This window comes from Anolis carolinensis, chromosome 4 (assembly GCF_035594765.1).
Source record: "Anolis carolinensis isolate JA03-04 chromosome 4, rAnoCar3.1.pri, whole genome shotgun sequence".
Lineage (NCBI taxonomy): Eukaryota > Metazoa > Chordata > Lepidosauria > Squamata > Dactyloidae > Anolis > Anolis carolinensis.
The window spans coordinates 125,020,883-125,048,491 of NC_085844.1; the positions used below are offsets into that span (position 1 = coordinate 125,020,883).

Consider the following 27,609-nt stretch of genomic DNA (forward strand, 5'->3'; position numbering starts at 1 on the left):
TTGTGGGGTTCAAATTAGTAACAACTACATGTAAATATATTCTACAAGTCTAATTATGCAATAAATAGGATTTCACTGATGGTTAATTATATGAGTCTGTCTTTTAAAAGGGATATATCTGATTCTCTGCCATTAAACCAAGTTTACAAACCAGCACCATCAGTTATAATTTAGGTTCAAATAATTGCTGCCAAATCGTTACACTAAGAGCAGCCACTGCTTCCATCAGCAGTAAAAAAAAAAATCTGTATAGCTGGATTGCTGCAATTGGTAGCAGGTTTAGCAGCCTTTGCAACAACACCAGCTCCTTTTCTGGAAGGCCAGAGGGTACAGATACAGAGAACATCCTGATGCATAGACGCACAAATCCCAAGGCTGAAAATTCAGATTCGCCTTCATATAAGCGCACTTTGATAGCTAACAGAATGCTTGGTTATGGAATCAGTTCCATTACAGAGTTAACAGTGCCCTTTGACATATGTCTCAACTCCTTATTTGTAACTCTGTGGGCAAAACTTGACTACACTAAAGACATTGATAGCCAATATTCAATCCTTGATCTCCCAGCCATGCCTCTCCCACCAATCCGCAGAGCACAAATAGGCATTGCATCACCCTAGCCAAATTGATTAGGTCAAAATAGAGTCCTTAATTAATGAAAAGTCAGGGCTTGTCAACATGAAATCCATTAAAGACCAGTTCGGTTTTAATTTCAGTCAGACTCTGTTTGGCAGTCTCTGTGGATTCATTAGTGTTTGGTGATCTATAGCCTCTTTCTGTCTCGCTTCCCTCAACCCAACCCCCAATTCTGGGTTTTCTACCTATAGTAAATATTGGCATTTTAGACCTCAGGATGAAAAATGGGAGACTCTCGAGGTTAAGGGCCAGATTAAGCCGACATGCCATATACCACTGGGTTGCATCCAGTAGAGCTGAACCTTAGGTGGCAAGAATTTCTATCACTCGTGGCCAGCCTATTGAGAATCTAAGCCTTCCTGAGATGGATTCAAGAAAAATAAAAACCAGACATTTGTATCAGGGACCAGATGCTTATAGGAAGTGGACAGGAATCAAGTATTCAACTACAGTCCCTCTATTAGAGATCCAAGCAGATTGGTACAACTGTTTTGCCAGTTAAGGAAAGGGTAGTACAAAGAAAGGCCGGGGAATGATGCATGAGAAAGAAATAATAATAAATAGGGATCAGAGCCACATACAGAGGTTAAGATAGCAGGGCAGAGTCACATCTTTACTCAGGCCTAGTGAAAATACCTGGACTTAGATGCATTTCCTTTTCTCTTATGGACAGAGAGAGTGCTAGCATTGGGTTGCATGGGTGCACCTACATTGTAGGCACTAATGCGGTTAGACACCGCTTTAACTGTCATTGCTCACTGCTATGGAATGGTGGGAGTTGTATCTTTATATGGTTTTTAGCCTTCTCCGTCAAAGAGTACTGCTGCCAAACTACAAATCCCAGGATTTCGTAACATTGAGCCATGGCAGTTAAAAGGGATGTCAAACTGCATTAGTCAGTGTAGATACACCCTATATTCTAGACACCAAAAACTAAAAAGAGTGTGCTATAACCAACGTTGTGGTGCAGCCAGGACTCGCATAGAACCGCAGTGGTGCAATGGGTTAAACCCTTGCTGAACTGCTGACCTGAAGATTGGGTTGCTAACCTGAAGGTTACCAATTCGAATCTGCGAGACGGAGTGAGCTCCCGTCTGTCAGCTCCAGCCTGCGGGGACATGAGAGAAGCTTCCTAGCAGGATGGTAACTCATCTAGGCATCCCCTGGGCCACGTCTGTGTAGAAGGCCAGTTCTCTCACACCAGAAGTAACTTGCAGTATGTTCTCAAGTCGCTTCTGACACGATTAAAAAAAAGCCAAGGCTCACAGCGTGAAGACATAGGATTTTTTATTAGCAGGGACTATGTTATTATTTGCCACCACGTCCACCTCTTGGGATCTCCTATTCCCTCTGAGTTTAGCTGCAATCCCAGAAATGAATAGATTCTCTCAGCAGCAATGTGTTGTTATGAGCTAGCCCAATTATAATTTGGTGTTTGAGGATGGCTTTACCAAAGCACTCTTGCTACGAGAGATGAAAACTGATACAAGTTATTTTAGATTGATCCAGCTGCATTTTGCATTTCCCACAGAGATGTTGCTATAGAAGTAGTCCTGGCAGGAGCCCGCACTTTACTTTTTACCATTTAACACAAATTAATAGCAGGAAAGGTTTAGGGCTAGAGTAGGAAAAAGTAAGTGGGATCTAAAGAAGGGAAAGAACATGGGGTCAGATCTTAGGATTGTCATAGGAAAGGGTGGCTCTCTGTTTCCAGGTTTAGGGACCATTCCACAATAATGTCCTTGTCTCCTCTCTACCCAACAGGGTTTTCCCCTTCTTGTGACCTAAAAGGTCCCCAAGACATAAAGCTAAAACTTGAGCGTTGACCAGTTTCTGAGTTGAAGGCAACACAGATATTATTTAGAATCTTGTACAGCAAAATGAACCAACTTGTCAAGTACATGCTGCATCAAGTGACAGGTGGCAGTTAGAGGGCTTGCATTTTTGGAGAGGGACAAAAGGACCCAAGCATCCTTATGTGTCTATCTGGGACTATGTTACACTTTTCCCTAGCTCAAACAAAGGCACAAAAGGTACCTAGGTACTATGCAATGTGCACTAGAATAACAGTGTCACCTTCAGTTTCATTCGTGATCCACTTCCTTACGGTGGTTGGTTGGCCACCCATTGACCCACCTATTCCATGAGGATGGGGGGTCATCATTCTCAGAAGACCCCATCCCTTCCTTGCAAATAAGTTCTGAAATTTTACTGGCCCACAGAAAGTTTTCCAAGCCTGCTTGCTCACACAGATGTATGCCAGTCATCTGTGGCACATTGACAGCCTGAAAGAAAAAGACAACCAGTTGAAAGAAGCTCTTCTGTCTTGTTGTTTAGAGACAATGCTCAAAAGCCAGGTGTTTACAAGCCCTAAAGTCCTTAAGTAACAAACCTGAACAAGAGAGAATATGCCACACCCATTTCTTTTTCATGGCTGGCATCTTTGCTCGGCCCCTACCGTTCTGCTTGGCTGTCTCATAGTCCTCCTTGCACACCAGACGCCCATCTTCCATGAGGTAGAACTCGTCGCCGGTGGCCAGCTGGCGGTTGCAGATGATGCAGGCAAAGCAGTGCAGGTGATAGACAAAGTCCTGGGCTTTCCTGACCACCTGTGTTGGGGGGATTCCTTGTTGGCATGCTGTGCATTTTGTCCCAAAACGCCTGCAAAAGACAACATGAGGCAATGCCTTAAAACCAAAGCTATGTGGATCCTGATTAAGGAGAAAGGAAAAACAACAACCTGCAATTCGGGGAGAAATAGGTTTCAAAAAGAGCTAAATTATATGGGGAGCATTGTGTTGCTGATAACCATAACCTAGAAACAGGACAACTGCTTTGAGAATCCCCCAGTCAGCATGGACATGATGAGAAAGAGATTTTAGAAGTTATCAACTCAAAAAGTAACTTTCCATGACTCTGTTAAACCTCAGGAACCAGAGATGTCAATGCATAAGCTGGTTGAAAGTGGACTTTCATTTCTTCCTGGAACTACTTGGCTTTAAGAGAGCCTGACCAAACCAGGATTTGTTTTTGAGTGATCGACATGGGTGGCTTTTTAATATGAAAAATTAATTAAATGTTAATACAAAAAGGGGGTATGAAAAGATCAAGGTATAAACAAAAGAAATGTATATACTATATCGTTGTATTCACACTAGAATTTAGTGTAAGTAATATGATGGATAAGTAATAATCATAAAAATATTTTAAAAACACTGGCGCGACTGATGGGGACGAGAGACAGGACCTTCTCAGTGGTAGCCTCTCAGCTGTGGAACTCCCTCCCTAGCAACATTAGGTCAGCCCCTCCCTCCTAGCCATCAGAAGGAAAGTAAAAACCTGGCTCTGGGATCAGGCTTTCGGATAATAGCTCAATGCAATAATACCGTGTTTCCCCGAAAATAAGACAGTGTCTTATATTAAATTTTGCTCCCAAAGATGCTCTAGGTCTTATTTTCAGGGGATGTCTTATTTTTCCATGAAGAAGAATCCACATTTATTGTTGAACTAAAAAATGAACATTATATACTGTACAGTAGTTGTCATCACAAACCAGCATAATCAGACAAACTGTGAATCCTTGTTATTACCATTATTTCCATGTACAACACTCTATGATATGTACATTTACCAATCCCGCAAGCTCTGGTGTTCTGTTTGGCGGGCATGCTTCCAAACAAAAACTTTGCTAGGTCTTACTTTCGGGGGAGGCCTTATATTTAGCAATTCAGCAAAACCTCTACTAGGTCTTATTTTCCGGGGATGTCTTATTTTCGGGGAAACAGGGTAGATGTGGAATTATGTGCAATGACTACGGAACAGCTTCAGACTACGATATTTGGATGGCATGATTTTAATTGAATGCAATGTTTTAAATGTTAATATGTATTAATTTTTAATTAAAAATGTTTAAGCTTATGTTTTGCATGTGTTTTTAAGGCATTGAATAATTGCCATATGTAAGATGCCTTGAGTCCTTTTTCAGGGTAGAGAAAGACGAGGTATAAATAGGTTAAATAAATAAATAAATGGCAGAAGTTCAGTTCTTTCATTGTAGAAAGCAAGCATACAAAGTGGTGGTCTCCTGGAGCTATATGAGACCCCCTTTCATCCATGTAGGCCTCTGTCTCTGGCCCGTCTTTCATCAGATTTTCACTGTGATGTCTGAAGAACACCTCAGGGTCCTCACCTCTACTGCTTTTGACAAACCTGCTCTCAATGTAATTTACCAACATTTACCAGCCAACCATTACTCCAACACCAATAGGGTATATCCCTCCCTCCTAGTTTCGCCAAACTCCGTATTTCCCCCTATTATATAGAGCATATTCTGCTAGCATTCTGGCTATAAACCAATTAAAATAAGAATGAAATCAGGTTTAGTGTCAAGGTACCACAAGTCTTCTATTTTTATCCCAAGTAATTTCCTGCAGTACTCAGCTACACGTCCCATCAAGATAAGGCATTAACTGGCCAACCATCTCTTTCAGGAAAAGAATTCTTCAAATAAATCAGACTTGCAGGAAAAGCATGTTCCCGTGGTCTTCAGAATTACAGCGATTTGAGCAGTAATCCCGTTGAATGAAGTAAAAAGCAATGAACACCTCAAGAGCTCCCACTGTTTATAGCAGCAGTTTAAAACTGCATTACATGGTAAGTATAAACTCATATGGTGCAGTTTCAATCTGCATTATATGACAGTGTCAATGGGTGTGAATTTCAGCTCCCAGCAGTTCTAGCCATCATAGTCAATGGTGAAAGATGTTTAAGTTTCCAATTCAACCATGTCTGGAGGTCAACATGATTCCCATCCTTGGTTTATATAGAATCACTGGTTCAATTCACACAATCTCCTGGCAGCAGAAAACGGAGCTGGGAAAGATTCCTTTACCTGGAGGGAACCTGGCAATTGGAATTGCTGGCCTTGACAGACTGGTAGCCATGGTATGATGTTCTGCAGCTCCACATATGCTTTAATACATCAGCAATCTTTAGAGCTACATAATTTTTTTCAGGGTTTGATTCTATTGAGTAAATGTCTCTTTAATCCCTAGCAATGTGGGTTAGATGATTTAACTCTAAATTACATTTTTGCTTCTAACACCGTACCCGTACACTTTAATTAATACAGAATAACTGCCACCCCTTGGTTAACTATATTCCATCACTAATCCCAGATTAAAATCCTCACTTCGCTCACAAGCATAAACCTAAAAAAAGAGGAAGAAACCTAGATATTTATCATGCTGCCCTTGCAATTCGATGTTTACACAAATATAAATCCCACTGTATTCAGTTGGGCATATACCAAAGTACATTCACATTGGATTCCAACAGAAATAATTTATTTTATCTGTTTCAAAGAACACCAATAATCAATTCCAATTGAGTGGCCAGGCATCACAGAGGAATAAGATTATATCTCTGCCCACACCATCTGTAGGCATGTTTCATGCTCACACCGTCCCTTTTAATCAGTACCAGTCCAGCATCCCAAGGGAACGTATGCTGCGCGTAGGGCCTCGCAACAAAGAAGTCCCTCTTCCCTAACCTCAGAGGGGGGAGAAAGAGGAAGGCCTCCAATGATGAACGAGTCGCTCGTGCCAATGATAAATGTCAGACGGGTGGCGGAAGGCAATCCTTCAGGTACCCAGGTGGCCCACAGCTGTTTATAGCAACAACTGCTTTATTTCCAGACTCATTCCTAACAGACCCAAGCGTGGATTTTGCCTTTTAAACAGCTGCTGTACACTGAATTGGCATATTCATTAAACACACTCCTCCCTTAAGACTTCTTTTCTAGTTAAACCAACTGTTGTAGTTTAGATCCTGTCAAAGGTAAACCTTTTAATCTCAATGGGCATCACTTTAAATCTGCACATGCTGAACATCTTTGCCTTTGGAAGGGGTTTAGTGGCTGCTAATTTTTATTTGGCATAGGCTTTCTTATACACCAACTCAGCTGAAATCCCTGAGGACTCTCACTCCTAGCTCCTCTTGAGGCTTTGTCTATATCCTTAGGTGCCATACATTAAGTAGCATAATTATTACGGGTGTGCAAAACTTCATTTATAACTTGTTAGTTGGATTTAATTCATTAGGTTCGTACATATGAAGTGCATATGGGGCTCGGGCTGTGGTGCAGGCTAGAGAGCAGCTGCAATGAATCACTGCAATGAATCACTCTGGTCATGAGTTCGAGGCCCGCTCGGAGCCTATGTTTGTTTGTTCTTTGTTAAAAGGCATTGAATGTTTGCCTATATGTGTAATGTGATCCGCCCTGAGTCCCCTTCGGGGTGAGAAGGGCGGAATATAAATGCTGTAAATAAATAAAATAAATATTTAGAAAGACAAAGGGCGACCACACAAAAAACTTAAGATTCAAAACACTGACCTATAACTTTCAAATGAGTTTGTAAGTCTCGTAAATGGCTCCAGATTTCAGTTGCAGGTGCCACTTCTTCCCGAAAAAGGCTGGGTTTGGTTCCCCCCAAAGGGCCCTGAGGAGGATGGTGAGTCTGGAGTAGAAGAAGAAACCCTACTCTTTCCCCAAAGGAGACAGCAAGGCAGAAGGGAGGGAGGGATGCCTGGATGGATGTCTGGGCAAGGAAGAAACACTTTCCGGGGGAGAGAGGCAGAGACCACATTCACATTGATGCTTTAACACAGGAAGCGAGCAGAATTCTGGGAAATGTAGTTTAGGGTGGGGCTTTTTGAATTGGGTTGTTGTATGTCTTTCGGGCTGTGTGGCCATGTTCCAGAAGTATTCTCTCCTGACGTTTCGCCCACATCTATGGCAGGCATCCTCAGAGGTTGTGAGGTATGGATAAACTAAGTAAGGAAAGGAAAGAATATATATCTGTGTAGAGTCCAGGGTGTGGCAAGAGTCCTTTGTCACTGGGAAGCCAGCATTAATGTTTCAGTTAATCACCCTAATTAGCATTAGAAAGGTTTTTGTCTCTTGCCTGGGGGCATCCTTTGTTCAGTCATTAGCCCTCAGAGTGTTAGCTCCCATCTACTGTTTTGGTTTTAAAGTTTTGTAATACTGGTAGCCAGATTTTGTTCATTTTCATGGTTCATTAATGCTGGCTTCCCAGTGACAAAGGACTCTTGCCACACCCTGGACTCTACACAGATATATATTCTTTTCTTTCCTTACTTAGTTTATCCATACCTCACAACCACTGAGGATGCCTGCCATAGATGTGGGCGAAACGTCAGGAGAGAATACTTCTGGAACATGGCCACACAGCCCGAAAGACATACAACAACCCTGTGATCCCAGCCATGAAAGCCTTCGACAACACGCTTTTGAATTCTTTGCCACAGACGTCCTCACCTTCCCAAACAACATTTCCCAGAATTCTGCTTACTGCCTTGTGACTTGTCCTCCTCCTCCCTGAAAGTTTTAGTGGTGGGAAAACCCGTGTTCATTCTCTAAAGGGATTTCGAGATAAAATGGGATTTGTTCGGAGTTGAATCAACTCCGTGAGGTAGACAAAGTTGAAAGGCAGTAACTCCAAAGTTTACCTAGGAGATTTCTGTTGTCGTTGTTGTTGTTGTTGTTGTTATTATTATTATTATTATTATTATTATTATTATTATTATTATTATTATTATTATTTCAAAGGCTAGATGGGCATCTATTGGGAGTGTTTTGACTGTCTTTTTCCTGCTTGGCAAAAGGAGTTTGGACTGGATGGCTGCTGGGGTCTTTCAGTGAAATGCTACTGTTAAGTTTATGTTGGTTAATTCCCTTAAAATCAGTGGATGTGCAACCTTTATGAAACTTGGGGGGAATGATGCATCATCGAAAGTAGAAATTCAAGGAGATCGCTCTTGTAGGGTTTATTTTTTAATGTTTATAAAAGTTTATTCCCAAAAACAGTGAATTAGTGAAACATTATGAAACTTGGGGGTGGTGGTAACAGTGGTAAATGTGTTCTCCTACCATTGTAGCAAGTTTCATCCCGATAGCTCTAAAAATGCAGGAGAAAAGAGCCCCAGAAGCTCCCCCCTTGCACAATTACATAACAAAAAAGTAACTAAAATTCCTTACTTCATTATAGTTAGAATATATACCCCTAATGATATTTTAGAAACACTTAAAAAACTCCCCCCTCCCTTAATTTAGTAATGAGTATTGAAACATTTTTTCATTGATCGCACGGTCTTAAAAATTAAGAGAGAGCCCTGGCTCAATCTGTGGCAAGCACCATACCTTGGTACAGCGAAACATTCTGCTATAAGAATCACAAAGTCATGGGAGAGCATTACTTTTGAAAGACAAGTCTACTCCAAATGAATCCTAGATCATGTGCAGAAATGGCTGGTTTGCATGTACTGTTGGCCTTCCATATCCACAGATTCTGCATCCATAGATTCCACTATCTACAGCTTCAAAGTATTTTGTAAAATTCCAATAAGCAAACCTTGATTTTGGAATGTATACAAGTGACACCATTTTACTACCCAACTTATATAATAATGCACATCCATGTATGTTGGTATCCATGGGGTGGGTGTGTTTATGTGTCCTGGAACCAAACCCCAATGGATTCCAAAAGCCCATTGTACATCTCATGCAGCAATGGAATGTACAAGGGTAGGTCAAAAAGTTTTGCCTCCTGTATCATAAAAATCTGTGTCATTGAATTTTTCCGAAATGGATTTGATGTCTGGGTTAAACATTGGCGGAAATGTGAACCAATTGTTGGTGACAATGTTGAATGGTAGTTTTGAGTAGAGAATAGTTAAGCCTATGATCTGTAGCAACATCTGCCGATATATGTTCATTCATAACGTCTTTATGACACAGGAGGCAAAACTTATATAAGGTTTTAATGATTTTCATGGTTTTAACTACTTATTTTTAGATGATCCAAGGTTTAATTCCATTTTAGTGTTTATAGTGCTTGAGTTTTACATTGTATATTGTATTACTTTTAGTACTGTATGCTGCTTTGAATCTCTTTAAAAGAGAAAAAGTATAACAACAACAACAACAACAACAACAGCAAAGAAAGTGAGAACCAGTCTGTGTCTCTCCATAAACTATACTTTTCTCACTTCTTTTATACAGGAAGTATGAGAAGTAGAATCTCATGTGAAAAATAGACCACTCGGTGTTACCTGAATAATGGTTCTTTCCTAGTGTTCTTTTTAACCTCCCAGAAACCTGGTTGCCATAATTCATGCCATATATGAAATACGCTTCATGGGTATAAGCCACAAATCTTATGGTTATAGTGGGTGGTCTTAAGCGAACCCCTTTGCATTTGGCCAAGTAGGTGTAATATGGGGATAATAATGCTGATTGTTGTGATGATTACTCAAATTATGGTTGACATCACCCAAACATGCCAACAAAGCATAGATATCCACTATCATGCCTATTCAGATTTGGTTGGGTTCCGTTTATCCTTACTGCCTGCCCAGATGTATCTTGAGTTTAAAGCTGCTTCCTCTTAACATGTTGGGTGCACCTCTGCAGCTGGTCAGTAGTTGGGAGTTGCTGTTGCACATTCAAAGCAAGAGGCATTGCACAAGAAGATACTGGATTCCTCCTTTACATTCCAACAAGAAAATATATCAGTCTAACCCCGACACGTCTAAAGTCCGGCCCAGGGGCCAATTGTGGTCCCTGTTCAAATTTCCACTGGCCCTCTCTCTCCAGATCTCCATCCCTCCTTTCCTTGACTTCCTCCCTTCCTCGACTTTCTTCCTCTCTTCATTCTTTCCTTCAGAAACAACGTGAAGGCACCAACCATCCTAATGAACTTGACTTTTTCATTAGTCAAAAGCAAGCCTACACTTCCCATTAGAAGACTGGTACGTTTATGTTGGTTAAAATGGTTCTTCGTCTTATATATTGTATTGTCTTTCATATGTTTTTATACTACAAATAATCTATATGCAGTGTGCAAAGGAATGCATTCATTTTTTAAACTATAGTCTGCCCCCCACCCAAAAAAAGGCTGGGGGACCATGAACTGGCCCTTGGCTTTAAAAGTTTGGACACCCCTGGTCTAACCAGAGGCTATCTAAGAATATGCCCCTTACCTATGTATCTCATGCTAACCTATTTATGTCACATGTTCCAGATGTTGAATTAGTATACCACTCCTTAACTTTCTGTATTCTTGTTTTTAGACTCAACTGCCCAGCAAGTAAGAACAGGTAGCCAAAAAAGAGAGGGGACAGAGTCATCCATCATTTGAGAGGACATTTATATCACCAGGATAATTAACATCTGCCCTTCTCCAAGAAAAAAAAAAACTAGGTTTGACACTGGAATTACACATAAAACAGAGCCATTACAAACCTTGACTCTTAAATGAATGCATGTGGATAAATCTTTGCAAAATCTCTGTCCTTAATTGTTATTTTCAAGGTAAAATAAGGATTGAAAAAGTCATGGGGGGCTTACATCAACTTTATTTTTTGTTTTTTAAAGTGGCCAAATAGGTGCACAGGGGGGCAATTAAAATAGGCTAGGCCATTTTCATGAAGTCTTTCTTAGATACTGTTCCATTATCCAGGCAGAGGCCACTAGAGGGTGCTAGAGAGAGAAGGACAGTCCATTTTACGGGGGTGGAGGGTGGGTTGGAGGAGGAAAACTATTTCCCCCATTTTCACTGGTTAATCCCACTCCGCACTTCCAATATAATAAATGAGGGTTGTTTCCATGAAAGGTGCATGGGTGGGGGAAATATCATGAAAATGGGGGAAATAGTTTTACTCATAAAATGGACTATCCTTCTCTCTCTAGCACCCCCTTGTGGCCTCCACCCAGATAATGGAAAAGCACCCTTTCTTATAACAAATAGCCAACATTCTCGTCAGTGCCGGTTCAATATGGAGGCCAATGAAGCCCCCGCTTGGGGCGCACGGTCCCCAGGGGCGCCATTGAGTGCCCCCCCCCCCGGTGGGGACCACTGGCTCCGTCGACGGCTAATGCGATAGGCCTCAGTTGAAGCCTTCCATGTTCGGCAGCGGCAGGCATGGCTTTTTCTTCCCTTCTCTCTCCTCTCTCCCCCCTCCCTGCTTCTCTCTCTCTCTCTCTCTCTCTCTCTCTCTCTCTCTCTCTCTCTCTCTCTCTCTCTCCCCCCAAACTCTGAGGCCTGGATCCGCCCTCCTGGGCCTTCTCCCGGCCTCCGAGGCCTGGATCCACCCAACGGGGCCTTCTCCCGGCCTCCAGGCCCTTCGCTCGCCCTCAGGGGCCTGTGGCAGGCATCCTCAGAGGTTTTAAAGTCTGTTGGAAGCTAAGTAAGTGGGGTTTATATATCTGTAGAAGGTCCAGAGTGGGAGAAAGAAGTTGGATGGCCATCTATAGGGAATTGTATCTCCTTGCCTGGGAGTCTGCTTATCTACTTATCTGGTGCTTTTTTAAAGCAGAGGCTGGATGGCCATCTATTGGGAGGATTCTAATTGTATCTCCTTGCCTGGGAGTATTCTTATCTGTTTATCTGGTGCTTTTTTAAAGCAGAGGCTGGATGGCCATCTATTGGGAGGGGTCTAATTGTATCTCCTTGCCTGGGAGTCTGCTTATCTGCTTATCTGGTGCTTTTTTAAAGCAGAGGCTGGATGGCCATCTATTGGGAGGGTTCTAATTGTATCTCCTTGCTTGGGAATCTGGGGAAGTTTGCTTATCTTGTGTTTTTTTAAAGCAGAGGCTGGATGGCCATCTGTCGGGAGGGTTTTAATTGTATCTCCTTGCCTGGGAGTCTGCTTATCTGCTTATCTGGTGCTTTTTTAAAGCAGAGGCTGGATGGTCATCTGTTAGGACAGGCCCTTTTTTCTCTCTCAAGTCTCTCCTCTTTTTTTCTTTCAAGTCATCCTGCATAAAGGTAACTATCATGTCTCCAGTGGGTTAGTGAAATGATGTCCTTTTGGATTGAAAAAATATTTTCAAGCTATTGATGGTTGAATATGTGGGTACAGAGTTGGTTCAGATAACTTCATATAGCTTTATCAAACCTCTTCTTCTTCTTCTTCTTCTTCTTTTAAAATATTTATTCAGGTTTTACATATATATGATAAAAGAAACATGGCAACGCCAAAAGACAAAAGAAAAAGAGAAAAAATAAAAAGGGGGAAAATGTAAAAATAAAATAAAATAAAAAAATAAAGTTCCCTACTTCTGGTCTGTAGGATTCAGGAAGAAAGGCAAGTGGGGTTTATTTATCTGTGGAATAATGTCCAGGGTGGGAGAAAGAGCTCTTGTCTGTTTGAGGCAAGTGTGAATGTAGCAATACAGTAGAGTCTCACTTATCCAACATAAACAGGCCGGCAGAAGCTTGGATAAGCGAATATCTTGGATAATAAGGAGGGATTAAGGAAAAGCCTATTAAAAATCAATTTAGGTTATGATTTTACAAATTAAGCACCAAAACATCATGTTATACAACAAATTTGACAGAAAAAAGTAGTTCAATACGCAGTAATGCTATGTAGTAATTACTGTATTTACGAATTTAGCACCAAAATATCACAATATATTGAAAACATTGACTACAAAAATGTGTTGGATAATCCAGAACGTTGGATAAGTGAGACTCTGCTATACTTTTATTTTTGAGCTATTGGTTTTTTTTTGGGGGGGGTGGCAAAATTCGGGGGGGGATGGCAAAATTCGGGAGGGGGCACCAAAATTCTGTTCGCTTACACTTGAAAATTATCTAGGGCCGGCTCTGATTCTCGTTTCCTGTTTTTTTAAGTCTCTTCTCAACCTAAAATAACCTGAAACATTGGGCACAGTAGGTGCTGCAGGAAGAGTGTTACCTCAAAGCTTCACAGCTTCTGATAGTTTCCCACCCCAGACTTAAAGCATATTAAAAAAAACATAATATAAAATACAATCTTTGAAGGGCCTTCTCTGCAAGAAGAAGCAGTGTGCCTCAAGACTGAGCTGCTGTCTGAATCCTATCTGCAATGTCTTTCTCTCCATCTGAAACATACTATGTTTCTGGCTGGCATATACTCATAAAGCAACATTAAGGCACCTTGAAGGCACCACATTTATTTTAAGTGCCGGAAAAGCAAAGTCATAGTGTTACAATTCGGCCACACAGCACCTCAATTTTATGTCCTACCTTTCATAACCTAAACTATAGGTCATTAATCTGCAAAGACAGGAAATAAAGTACAAAAGTTCCTTATAGAAATCACCTCTTAATTTTTATTAATATTAACATGGAACTGCTAGTTAGCAGCACAAACAATAGAATGCTAAGAGTCATTCACTTCCTACTGTGTGCACATGTAACATGCTGTTCTATAAAAGCTTATGAGAAAAATAAAGAGAACCAGAGATAGACAACTTCCTTAGCTTTCTTCGCTACAGCCATTTTTGTTCAAAATAATAATTGTGTTTTATTTCAATTCAGGTTTATCAACAGAAAAATAAATAGTAAATCTAGTACTACACAGTACTTAATATTTATTTTAAAAGAGTTTGTGTATACACAAATACATTGTTATATCAATTTACTTCTTGTATGCACTCAGGTTTTAAAATCGCACTATGACAATCTACAGATACTCTACTTTTGTGAAATGATACAAGAAGTTGGATCCACAGTTGTACTAAAAGGAGAGAAGTAGGGAGATAGGACCACTCTTCCTGAATCTTTCTCTCTATAACCCACTCGGCATCCCACAGCATATCATGCTTCCTGGAAAGCTGTTATGAAATCCACCAATATGGAAAATGAAGAAAGGGACTGCTGAGGAAAAGATCCAACTGAATCCTACTCATACATATAAGAACAAAGGATGTTCTCTCCCCCGGAATGTGGTGGAGGCACCTTCTTTGGAAGCTTTTAAGCAGAGGCTGGATGGCCATCTGTCGGGGGTGCTTTGAATGCGATTTCCTGCTTCTTAGCGGGGGGTTGGACTAGATGGCCCTTGAGGTCTCTTCCAACTCTACTATTCTATGATTCTATGATTCTATGTCCTTGCTGAATTAGACCATAAACAAGTTCCTCTGAAAGACAGCAAAGACCACTTGGAAGATGTGGCTTCTCATATTCTTTGTTTAGCATCCACTGCTTTGAAAATTAATTCCTGTTAACAGAAGTATGTTCCAAACAGAGAAAGACACCCCCATCCACAGAGTGTGTTATGTGTAATATGGTCATATTATGTAATATGTAATGCAATGGTTTGAGCATTAAGCTACAGCTCTGGGAAACCAGGGATCAAATTCTTGCTCAGCTATGGAAACCCACTGGGTGACCTGGGGAAATCACACATTCTCATTCCCAGAGGAAGGAATGGGCCAACAGCCTATGAACAAACCTGGCCAAGAAAAACTTCCAATAGAGGCATCACAAGTCAGAAATTGGCTTGAAGGCATACAACAACATTATAACAAATGTAATATTTTATAGTTTGATCACTATGACCTTCTATATGAGTAATACACAGCAGATGTATCTGAGAAAGTAGTCTACAAAAGCTTATGCTATCAACTTTGTTCTCCCATTTCTACATACTTCTAATCCATTTTGAGCCCATCACATAAAATTTTCTGACATATGTGCTACGTTTTGTCCTCAAAATGGGACTGAACTGTTGTGAAAGAAGGGAGAAGAGGAGATAGGAAAAAATCGCTCCAAAGCACATGGAATGGGAGCTGTCAAATTTGCCTGTGCCGTTTCGATTCAGTGACATGGATAATGGTCATTCCTATGATAGACTTCTGGTGAGCATTAATGTTGTGTTTTTTGTACCAAGCCATTCATTTTGAACCTTGATCCTTTTTTTTTTTTTAAAGTCACTGACAGATATTACACAATTGAAAGATATCATTACTATGCTGAATTTTCTCCCTCTGGAGTATGCTTTGCTTTCACAATACTGCAATAATACACTTAAATTTTTCAAAATTTAAATTTAAAAAAATCATTTTTTTTTAAATATCCCAAGGTTTGGAGTTCCAGGATTTCAAATTTTTCCCTTTCAAAAAAGCAGAGTGAGCAGCAATAGGTCTTGCCCATACAAAGGTCCCAAACACAGAAATCAATGATGGGTACATACACATGTGATGCGAAATCGATAAAATGAAATGAAACTATTTGGTATGTAACACTACAATTTGCTGTGCTAGGGACCTCTTCAAACAGGATTTTTTTTTTTTGCCCTGTTCTTCCATTTATTGATGGGACCTGCCAAGCATCATCAGACAACACTGGCTTGGCCCCACCCACATTCCTCCTGAAGTGGAGAGGAAAGTGTTTTTCAGGTAGCTCCAATGGAGCTACCAGCACTTTCCATTACCCCATATGATGGTGGAAAGGGCAACAGGGCAACACGCGTTGCCGCCCTTTCTCCCATCATATGGGGGAAGGAGGGAGGGTGCATGGGGTGCTATGAGCCGCCCTGTGCACCTTCCCTTTTGCTGGCATGTGTCAGTAAAACAGCATGGCACCAAGGGCTGCGTGAAGAGGTCCTAGAAAGGCAATTCCCCCTGCTTCCCAGAGTTCATGTGATGAGGTCCACAGTTAGTTTCAAAGGACCTCATCACACTGCAGCATGGATACACTTTAAATCCAGTTTCTGCCTCCTGCAGAATTCTGGGGCTTGTCGTTTAGGAAGGGGTCTTTAAACTGTTTGGTCCTGCACCTCCCTGAACTACAAACCCCAGAATTCTTCAGGAAGCAGAAACCAGAATTAAAGTGGATCCATGCTCTAGTGCAATGAGACCGCAAGTTGCTAAAGAAACCCTCTGCATGCAATGTTCCAGGTTTACATGGCTGCGCCGTTTAACTCAGCAGGTGGTACATAGTAAATGTAAAATGCAGGGCATACACCGCGATAATCTCAAGGAGAGTCCAAAAATTAAGGCTGTTTTGATATTTGGGCATGCTCAGGGGTAGTGTGAGATTGTCACCCCTCAAAGAGTTCCCGTATTCCTCAAAATAATATATTGTTGGAAAAATCCATCCTCTCTTGTCTTCCTCCCATTTTCTCTTCTGAGACTTGATCAGTTCAGGGGAATCCTGAGACAGGTCCTCATTGAAAAGGGCCTCAGCTAAACAAACCCTTGCTCCACTGCAACACGGTTGCTGCATCAATTTGGTCTTTGAGAAGATAGCAGAATTCAAAGAAGCTGCACTCAGTCTGCCTTCTCATTTTCCCAGGCATCCTTCTACTCACTACCAACCTGCCCTCAGAGTTTGGTTACCTGCAGACTAAATCCTGCAGTACAGGCTTGGAACGTGTTCTCGTCCTCTCGGAGCCTCTGATTTGCAGCACGCAGAATGGGCTGTTCTGTTGAACTTGTTCACTTCACTTCAGAAGCTTTATAATTCCTGCCAAGGGCAGATGCCACATTTATTCCACTGAAAACCCATGTAGCCCATGTAGTAACTGAAGGAAGAAGTTTTAACTCACGATGCTTAGATTCTACTTAAAGTCATGAACAACACTAGCTGGTCAATTCAAACTACCTTATAAGTTTGCGAGGATAAAATGAAAAGGGCCAGGTGTACTAGCATGGACTTCCAGAAGAAAAGAAATTATATAAATAGAACAAATAAGCTATTGTATCAGAAGGTGTCAGACTACCTGGAGACCCAGGTAATTCAACATGAATCTCTGGAAACCCCTGTATAAGTTACTTCTCTGGACCCTACTTTTCCCATAACATGTGTCTCTTTTTTCCAAGGAATTTTAGCTGGCATGTTGTTTTGTTTTATTAACTGGATATAGCAGGAAGTTGCCACCAATCCTATATGACCTGATAATTTTTCACCTGCCATCCTATCTAACTGGTTAACCAGTATTCTGGCAAAATCTTTCAAGAGCCATTATTTCACTTTTTACATCTTCCTTTTATTCACAAAGCATGAAAAATGTTCTTTGGTTTTAAAAAAATGTTCTTTAATGGCACCTGTCAGAGTATACCAAGGCTTAGGAAATGTGGCTAAGTAAACATGTCATTAGTTACTATGGGCAGCAAGAGCAATTGCTGGACATCAGATCAATCAGTATTTAAAAGGCAAATTAATAAGAGGATATGTGCAGCATAAACACATTAACATGGAAAATGCATTCCATTCCTTTCCCAGTAAAGTAATACATACAACAGCAGCAACTACCAGCAGAGAATTGCTGGCTTCGTGGGGTTTGTAAGGAACTGCATAAACAGGGACAGAGACATGACTCTAACTATCCTCTTTGCACATTACACCTAAACAGAAATGCTGACAGATTTGAAACACATAGATATCACATTCACTTAGGAGCCAGGATTGACTACAGCTCCCTGCTGAATAGACGCTCAGCAGCAAATCCAGGCTTCATGGTGTGGAGAACTCACTTAAGTCTGAGACTCTCCAAACTGATCACATCAAGGCATGTGTTCTGTTTCAGGGCAATGCGTAGCTTTACATCAGACATTTAAAAGACTGACAGTCTTCCCTTAATCATTTCAATGACTTTTAATCTCATTGAGCGTTTAGCACAAATTCCTTGTTATCAGCATTCTCCCTTGATCTTGTCTCGCTATATCTTCTCTCTCATCAAACCATGAAAAGCCAAACATTTTGGTTAGTGCAAAAAAAATATCTCACAGATAGAAATTATAAGAAATGTGTTCACCTCAGTAGGTCTCACAAAAGTTAAAGGTATAAGCAAAGGAGTAAATGCATAATAGAATCAAAGAGTTGAAAGAAGGCCATCCAGTCCAACCCACTAACTTACTTACTTAGGTGATCCCTTGTTGTCTGAGCATGATGGCCTTCCAAATGCAGTGCCTTGGTGGTGGGCACGTAGGTGACTGTGGAGCCCTATTCTTGACCCACATGTTCTTCCACAGTGAAGGCATCAGTTTTCAGGTGGAAAGTAGTCCCAGTCAGGGTCCAACCCACTGCCATGCAATGAAATGGGAAGCTCCTGGGATCCACCACTCAGGCGCTTGAGTACCAAACAGGTTTGAATCACTCCAAAGGGGTCTGACATGTTCTCAAAAACTACATGGCTATCATAGTTACAGAGAGGCCAATAAGCATGGAAAAAGAGAGGAGACACATTCATAATTGTTTCCTGAGACATTCAGCTGGCTAAAGCCAGCCATGACCAGAATAATATCACTTGATTGAAAAATTCTTGGTAATGGGTTCTGTCGAAATTCATTGTGACCTACCTATCTCTCTTATCTTGGTATACCAAGAGTAGAAAAGTAAACTCCTCAAGACCGCCCAAAGTGTTGTCTCTGAACTCTCCTCCCACAATGAAAAAAATAAAATTCAGGGAATTTCTTTTCCCCAGTTTCCATGCAATATGAGGAGAAAGCAAGTTTTAGGATAGAATAGAATAACTTTATTGTCATTATACATTGTAGAAAGAAATTACATGCTTCCCCCAGCACACATCACAAAAACAACACACACACCCCTCCATACTCCAACCACCATTGCACAGCCCCTAATGCCACATCAGTGCAAAACCATGGAGTTCAACATAGCCACAGCACTATGATAAAAGCTATCACTCAGTCTGTTTGTCCTTGTCTTTGTCACTCTTTACCATCTGCCAGATGGTAATTTTACCCCTACAAAACTATCAAGCTCCCCATCACACCCCAAGAAAATTCAGCTAAAAATCAGCCAAAACTGAAACAACAAGTGACACGACATCACTTCTGCCCATGTTCGGCATGATGTGCAACTTACAAGATGGATGTGAAAATTATCCCCTCCATGGTCACCTTCTGTGTAATAGGGCCCATCTACACTGCCACATAATGAGGGTTGAAACTGTATTATATATATAGTCAGCGTAGACTTATATAATGCTGTTTAAGTGCATCTACACTAACCATATAGTACACTTTCCCTTCATTATATGGCATTGTAGATGTGGCCATAGAGTGGCCAAGAAATATAATCAAAGATAGGACAGCCTTTTTAGAGAAAGAAGAGGCTAAAAGTGAGCATGGCTACTCTATAAAGACCTTTTATATCAAGACCAAGGTAATTAAGAGGTCAAGTCAAGAGATGCATTCCTTAAAGATGCTTATAGACCTTGAATGTACATTTCTGCTTCTTAGTAGGGGGTTGTACTGAATGGCCCATGAGGTCTCTTCCAACTCTATGATTCTATGAATGGTTTCCCTCTGTTCAGCTTAAGAAGAGATATAATTAAGATAAAGAAGAACTGATTAGACAATCTGGCGAAAATGAAGTATATAGCAATGTGTAAAAAAAAGATCATCCTGTAACTTAAAAAAACACTGCTTGAAGCTGGAGATAAAATAATATTTGAGAAGGTGGACACAAACTTTGGTCATAATGTGCAAATCAATGTAGGGGAGAAAATGTGGTCTAACATTATAAAACTTTTGTTTACGTATGTTGATTGAGTATAATGAACTTGTTCATATTCAATAAAGATTAATCATATAATTTTAAATTTAAAAATATTCCCCCTCCACAGATGCCTATCTGTGTTACAGCATGACCAAGATAGGATGGTTAAAGGATACAGATTTGCTGATTCTCTGTTGTTCCTACCAAACACTAAGGAGCTGAGGAAGCCTGCCTCATCTTCAGACACTGGGTCTTCATGAGCAAACATAATTTCCACTCCAACTATGTCTATCTCATCAGCTTCGAATATACATTTAATCTAAGCAAAGAATGGCCATTTCTGTGCTTTTTCTTCCTTGTTAAAATATTCTAGAAAATATATAAATCTTACTCCCCACTCCATGCACACACATATGAATAGGCTGCATGCCTGCATGTAAAAAACAGAAATATGTTTTGAAATCTGGATTACTATTGATATCTGAAGAAAAATTGTAGTATGGTTTTTTCCTTAGAAATTAGCCTTCTTTGGCCCCAACTACATCTATATATATAAAAGAGTGATGGCATCACGGCAATTCACAAAACAACAAAACTACAGGCCCCCCAACCTCAAAATTTGACAACACAACCCATCATCCATGCCTCAAGGTTGATACAACAAAAAGAAAAGAAAAATAAAGTCCTAATTAGAGGGAGAGCAATAATTTTTTTATCCAATTGCTGCCAGTTTAGAGGGCTAATCTCTGCCCACTTGGTTGCCTAGCAACCAAGGACAGCCAGGTTTCAGTTAGGGGACAGGCAGATTTAGGCCTCACTTAGACTTCTTCCACAGATTATCTAATTTGCACTGGATTATATGGCAGTGTAGACTCAAGGCCCTTCCACACAGCTATATTACCCATTCATAATCTTATATTATCTGCTTTGCACTGGATTATCTTGACTCCGCACTACCATATAATCCACTTCAGTGTGCATTTTATACAGCTGTGAAGAAGGGGCCTCAGATAATCCAGTTCTGAGCAGATAATATAAGATTAGAAATATACAGTAGACTCTCATTTATCCAACGTAAACAGGCCAGCAGGATAAGTGAATATGTTGGATAATAAGAAGGGATTCAGGAAAAGCCAATTAAACATCAAATTAGGTAATCGTTATACAAATTAAGCACCAAAACATCATATTATACAACAAATTTGACAGAAAAAGTAGTTCCATGCGCAGTAATGCTATGTAGTATTTACAGTAGAGTCTCACTTATCCAACACTCGCTTATCCAATGTTCTGGATTATCCAACGCATTTTTGTAGTCAATGCTTTCAATATATCGTGATATTTTGGTGCTAAATTCATAAATACAGTAATTACTATATAGCATTACTGTGTACTGAACTACTTTTTCTGACATATTTGTTGTCTAACATGATGTTTTGGTGCTTAATTTGTAAAATCATAACTTAATTTGATGTTTAATAGGGTTATCCTTAATTCCTCATTATCCAACATATTCGCTTATCCAACGTTCTGCCGGCCCGTTTATGTTGGATAAGTGAGACTCTACTGTACTGTATTTACAAATTTACCACTAAAATATCACAATGAATTTAAAACACTGACTACAAAAACATTGATTATGAAAAGGCAGACTGCGTTGGATAATCCAGAACATTGTATAAGCGAATGTTGGATAAGTGAGATTCTTCTTTAATATGAAATAATTACTGGGATAGAATAATGCAGAACAATATAATCTCTAAAACCAGGACAGTAAATAAACAGGGGAATTCCAGACAGGAAACAATCAGGGCCAGCTAACACCTCCCAACAAAGTATTCCCATCATCAAAGTCTGGAAAATCCTCTGTTTTCTCAGGGCCACAGACAGTAGAAGCACATAAAATATCGCAAACAACACCACTCTGAAAACAAGGGAATTCCAGACAGGAAACAATCAAGGCCAGCTAACACCTCCCAACAAAAAATTCACTCAGGGAGGAAACAGCCAGGCTTTAAAGCTGCAAGGCCATTACATCCTAATCATTTTTCCTAATTGCAGCATTCATACTTGCCTCCAACAAACAAAAAAACCCAATCAGAAATATTGTATATTCACAACCTTTAGGAAATAATATCCCCTGATGGCGCAGCGTGTTAAAGCGCTGAGCTGCTGAACTTCTGGACCGAAAGGCCACAGGTTTGATTTGGGGGAGCGGAGAGAGCCCCCACTGTTAGCCCCAGCTTCTGCCAACCCAGAAGTTCGAAAACATGCAAATGTGAGTGCATCAATAGGTACTGCTCCGGCGGGAAGGTAACGCTGCTCCATGTAGTCATCCCACATGACCTTGGAGGAGTCTACGGACAACGCCGGCTCTTCGACTTAGAAATGGAGATGAGCACCAACCTCCAGAGTCAGACACGACTGGACTTAATGTCTGGGGAAAACCTTTACCCTTGACCTTAACTACCACCAATTCCTCAATACTGTATTTCCCATACCACCATACTTCGCCACAGCAACACGTGGCCGGGCACAGCTAGTTGCTATATAATGCAGTTTAACTGCAATGAATTGGATTATATGAGTCTACACGGATCATGTAATGCGGTTTCAAACTGCAATATATGGCTGTGTAGATGGGACCCTTGTTTTTGCTTCGACAAGTCATAGCTTAAATCATAAATGTCTGTACGTATTCACAATAGTTGTCTCTGTACTCAGCAGTACCAATAGGTTTATTTGTGGAATAAATGCTGATATCCTCACTTTCTCCCCACTCTTTCCAATATTAAATGCCATATTTTGTTATTTTCTCTATTAGTTTTGTTTATATCCTGCTATTTTTATCAATGAACTGAAGGTGGCAGACAAGGTTCCCTCCCCTTTAGTTCACAGCAAGGTTTTATCCATTACAGCAATCTAACCACTATGCTAAACTGATTTTACCAAGAAAGTCATTGTGCATCAAATAATACACAAGTTAAACTCTTTTTTACTGAGATGTTATTTTACTTTCTAAACAGAATAAAATCCCTAAACAATCCAAAATGAAGATAAACCTACACTTATACCTGGGTTCTCTTTTAAATAGAAAGCCACTGTACATTCAACCTTGATTAAAATTTGACTGGCTCTGTCTTACTAGTGATTTTGAAAGTTTGTTCCAGTTGAAGATTGCTTTTGTTTTGAGAATGAGTTTTAGAGATTAAGGATTCTTCACAACATGTATTTTAAAAAAAAATGCAGAACCTTCAACATTTTGCAATGAAAATGGGATAAATGTGGCCAAACAACACCGGCTGATCAAGATAGCAAAAATGGTTAATGAAGAAGACATACAAACTAGGACAGAATACAGCAGTTTGCTTTGTCTGATCCCACTGATCTCACTCCTTTTAAAATAATAAGTGCAACCTACTTTGCACTTTGAATTAATTTTCCAGCAACTGAAGTAAGCTGAGGACAAAGGGAGAAAGTGTGGGGAGAAGAGAGAAACAGACATCTTAAAAGCAGCTGGAAAGGTGGGATATCAAAGGTTCAGTCAAGACTGTCCCTGCCAAATCAGAACAGTTGTGTTATCAAGCCACAGCACCATCCTCCCCAAACGTTTAAGAGCAATTAGAAGACTTTAAACAAGATACGTTTTTTTTCTTTATTTTTAAATATTTCAAAGTTTTGAAATGTTGAAGCCACTCCAGAAGGACGTCTAAAAATCTAAACACTTTAATAAATGTATAAAATGATACTTTCTGTGCAACTTGTATTGCTGTTATACTGTATCAATTTCTAAATATATAAACTGGTATCAAATGCATCCTGAGGGTATCTGCTTTCCCTGTGCCCCATGTTTGCATAAACTCCTGGGAGCAGAGATCACTATACAATTAACAAAATCTTCCTAGCGATCTCCCACACCAGATAAAGCCAAACTCTTTTGTGTGAAGCAAATGATTCTTTTTGTCACTAAGATAAGTTTAAGATGTTTTCCTGTTTAGACAAGGCTAGAGGTTCATCACTCCCACAGAAAAGAAGACCAAACAAATATGAATATATTAGTCTTCTGAACAGGTAGCCAAACCCCTGGACATTTGGGATTGTCACACTTTGACTTTTGAATCTTACACCTTTGTCTCACATGGAACAGGACACTTCCATTGATCAAGAAATCATCTGCATACCCATGCATACAATGCCATGTAATCCAGATTATCAAAGCCACATCATCTGCTTTGAACTGGATTATATGAATCTACATTGCCAAATAATACAGTTCAAAATAGCAAGATGGCTGTGCAGGTGGCTGCTGCAGCTGGGTGCTTCTCCCCTGCTATTCTATTCTGTTCAAAGCAGATAATCTGGATTTTATTTGGCAGTGCAAAAGGGGCCCCAAAGTGCTTGTTTTCAATCCTGGCTGATCTGGTTTCACGGAAGCTCACCTGGCACAGACCTCCTTATCTGCGGTCCTAGCTGTAATCTCTACTGTCTGAGGGTATGCCTATTCTTTCTCAGTCCAACATCATACATAATGAAATTATTCAAATTTGAAATACACACCCAAATCTCCAAAGTATGTAAAGAAACTAATTTTATAGCACATGCAAAAACAATCCCCATATGACGGGAATCCTATTCACTCAGAGATGACTGGTGGATCAAAATGTTGTTAGCTACCCTGAGTCCCCTTAGGGAGATAGGGCGGCCTATAAATAAATTGTTGTTGTTGTTGTTGTTGTTGTTGTTGTTGTTGTTGTTGTTGTTGTTGTTATTATTGGATCAGACCTTTCTCTTCCAATTTTTTTCAAGCATATACCCACAAAGACCCCATCCACACTGGGAAAATCTTCAAAAACTGTGTAATGTTCAAAAATTATTTGCATTTTGAGGCATATACAGTTCATAATTTTAAATCCACGTTTTGTGCTTATTATATTTTAATCTTTGTACTGCGTATTTTGCAGAAATATGTTTTTATATAATGTTTATGATGATTATATGTTTTAGCTGTGTTGTAACCCACCTTGAGCCACGTGGGTAAGAAATAATAATAATAATAATAATAATAATAATAATAATAATAATAATAATAATAATTTGCACATGGGGACATTGTGCACAAAAATACGAAACAACACTCTTTGTGCAGAAAATGATATCATCTTTATATGCAGAAAGCTCTGTTTTCTGTGCAAAATAAAAAAATGTGTGAATTTTTGGCCAGAATCAGTTCTATGCTAAGATTTTTCTGTTTGCATCCTCCAAAATTTGTTCCATTCAGTATCTGCTTCTGTGTTGTAAAGCTTAGAGGCAAAAGGATTACACATGATGTATTAATCATAGAATCATAGAATCATAGAGTTGGAGGATACCTCATGGGCCATCCAGTCCAACCCCTTGCCAAGAAGCAGGAAAATTGCATTCAAAGCACTCCCGACAAATGGCCATCCAGCCTCTGTTTAAAAGTCTCCAAAGAAGGAGCCTCCACCACACTCCAGGGCAGAGAGTTCCATGGCTGAACAGCTTTCACAGTGAAGAACTTAATCCTAATCTTCAGGGGGAATCTCCTTTTCTTTAGTTTGAAGCCATTGTGCCACTTATAATAATAATAATAACTTTATTTTTATACCCTGCCCCATCTCCCCGAAGGGACTCGGGGCGGCTTATATGGGGCCTTGCCCGATACAACAATCAAATATCAATACAAAGCAAGAGCACAATTAACCCAATAAAAACATCAATATCAATAAAAAACAATCATTAAAATCAGCAAGAAGCATACAATGTTAAAAACTAGAGACCTTCATAAATCCCGGGCAAAGTGCAGAATGTGCCGAAATGGAGAAGATAATTTCACAGTTGAAATGGACAATAAAATGCAGTAAAACAATGGCAACACATGAAGGGTGGGGCTATCATGGAATGGGCAGATAGATTAATCCAACGACAATTAAACGTCAAAGGCCTTTTGGAAGAGCCAGGTTTTTAAGCTCTTCCGGAAGGAGAGGAGGGTGGGGACCTGCCTGATCTCTCTAGGTAGAGAGTTCCAAAGCCGGCGGGCTACGGCGGAGAAGGCCCTCTCTCTCGTCCCCACCAACCGTGACTGCGAGGGTGGCGGGAGTGAGAGAAGGGCCTCCCCCGACGAGCGAAGAGAACGTGCGGGTTCATAGGAGGAGATGCGGTCTCTAAGGTAGGTGGGTCCCAAACTGTTTAGGGCTTTGTAGGTGATAACCTGCACCTTGAATTGGGCCCGGAAAACAAACGGCAGCCAATGGAGCTCCTTAAACAGAGGCATAGAACACGCCCTGTAGTTTGCTCCGGTTAGAAGCCTGGCTCCCTCTTCTCTATGACTTCCCCTCACGTGTTTATACATGGCCATCTTGTCTCCCCTCAGCCTTCTCTTCTGCAGGATAAACATGCCCAGTTCTTTAAGCCACTCCTTGTAGGGCTTGTTCTCCAGACCGTTGATCATTTTAGTCACTCTCCTCTGGACACATTCTAGCTTGTCGAAATGGACACAATATTCCAGGTGTGTTCTGACCAACTTTCATGATAAAATCTGCCATTTTTTCTGATTTTGGGTGGCCCATCATCCATGAACAATTCTGCCAGTATTCTCTGCCAACTCTGTTTCTACATCCCATCTCCCAAATTGCTTTATTAGCAATCTATACACATAATAAAAGTGAACATCTGTATGTGTGTATGTGGCACAGGTGTCTGCTCACACAGACAGCCTCTGGTCTCCACAGACAGACTATGGTTCCCAGTGCTGTGGAGCCACCAAGTCACTCCCACCCAGGACATTGCAGGTTACAGGAGCACATCCCAGTGTTCCTTTATCTGCTATTTGCATGACCCCACCCACTGCCACTCCCTTAACCCTTTCCTACCCTTTTCTATGGCACACAGGAAACAGAGGAATTGATCAGCAACTGAACATACTGGAGAGATTTGGGGAGAATTCATCATGATTTATAGTTGGAGGGACTGGGATGTATCGTTCACCTGCAAACTAAGAGCACTCTGAACCCCACCAATGATGGACCTTGAACTAACTTGCCACACAGACCCAACATGGCCAAATTTGCATACTGGCGGGGTTTGGGGGTGATTGGCCTAGATATCGAGGAGTTCTTGTTCACCCGTACTCAGAGAACACTGAACCCATCTGATGATGGATCTGGATCAAACTTGGCACATGAATTCAACATGGCGAACTGGGAATACTGGTGGACTTGGGAGGTGGTTGACTTTTATCTCTTGAAGTTATAGTTCACTTGTATCCCGTGAGTCCTCTGAACCCCACCAATGACGGATCTGGATCAAACTTGGCACACAGACCCAACGCTGGCAACTTGGAGTGATTGACCTTGGCATCAAAGAGTTGTAATTCACCCTTATCCAGAGAACACTGAATCCAGCAGATGACGGATCTGGACCAAACATGCCACACAGATTCAACATGGCCAACTGTGAATCCTGGCACGTGTTTCGGGAAGATTGTCCTGGGAATCTGGGAGATGTAGTTCTCCCTTATCCAGGGCACTGAACCCAGCCAACTACATATCTGGACACAGACTCAACATGGCCAACTGTGAATACTGCAGGCTTTGTGTGTGATTGACCTTGGTATCAGAGAGTTATAGTTCACTCATAT

General features: G+C 40.6%; 1 protein-coding gene across 3 annotated transcripts in view; it reads right to left on the reverse strand.

Moving 5' to 3' along the window:
- The window catches only part of lhx4 (LIM homeobox 4), a 111,610-nt gene that overhangs the window by 11,434 nt on the left and 72,567 nt on the right, over positions 1-27,609 (reverse strand). For all 3 annotated transcript variants that reach the window (XM_062977741.1, XM_008108902.2, XM_062977740.1), the window contains exon 3: positions 3,095-3,297. In XM_062977741.1, the coding sequence (XP_062833811.1) occupies positions 3,095-3,297 (203 nt within the window). The remainder of the gene's footprint in view (positions 1-3,094; positions 3,298-27,609) is intronic.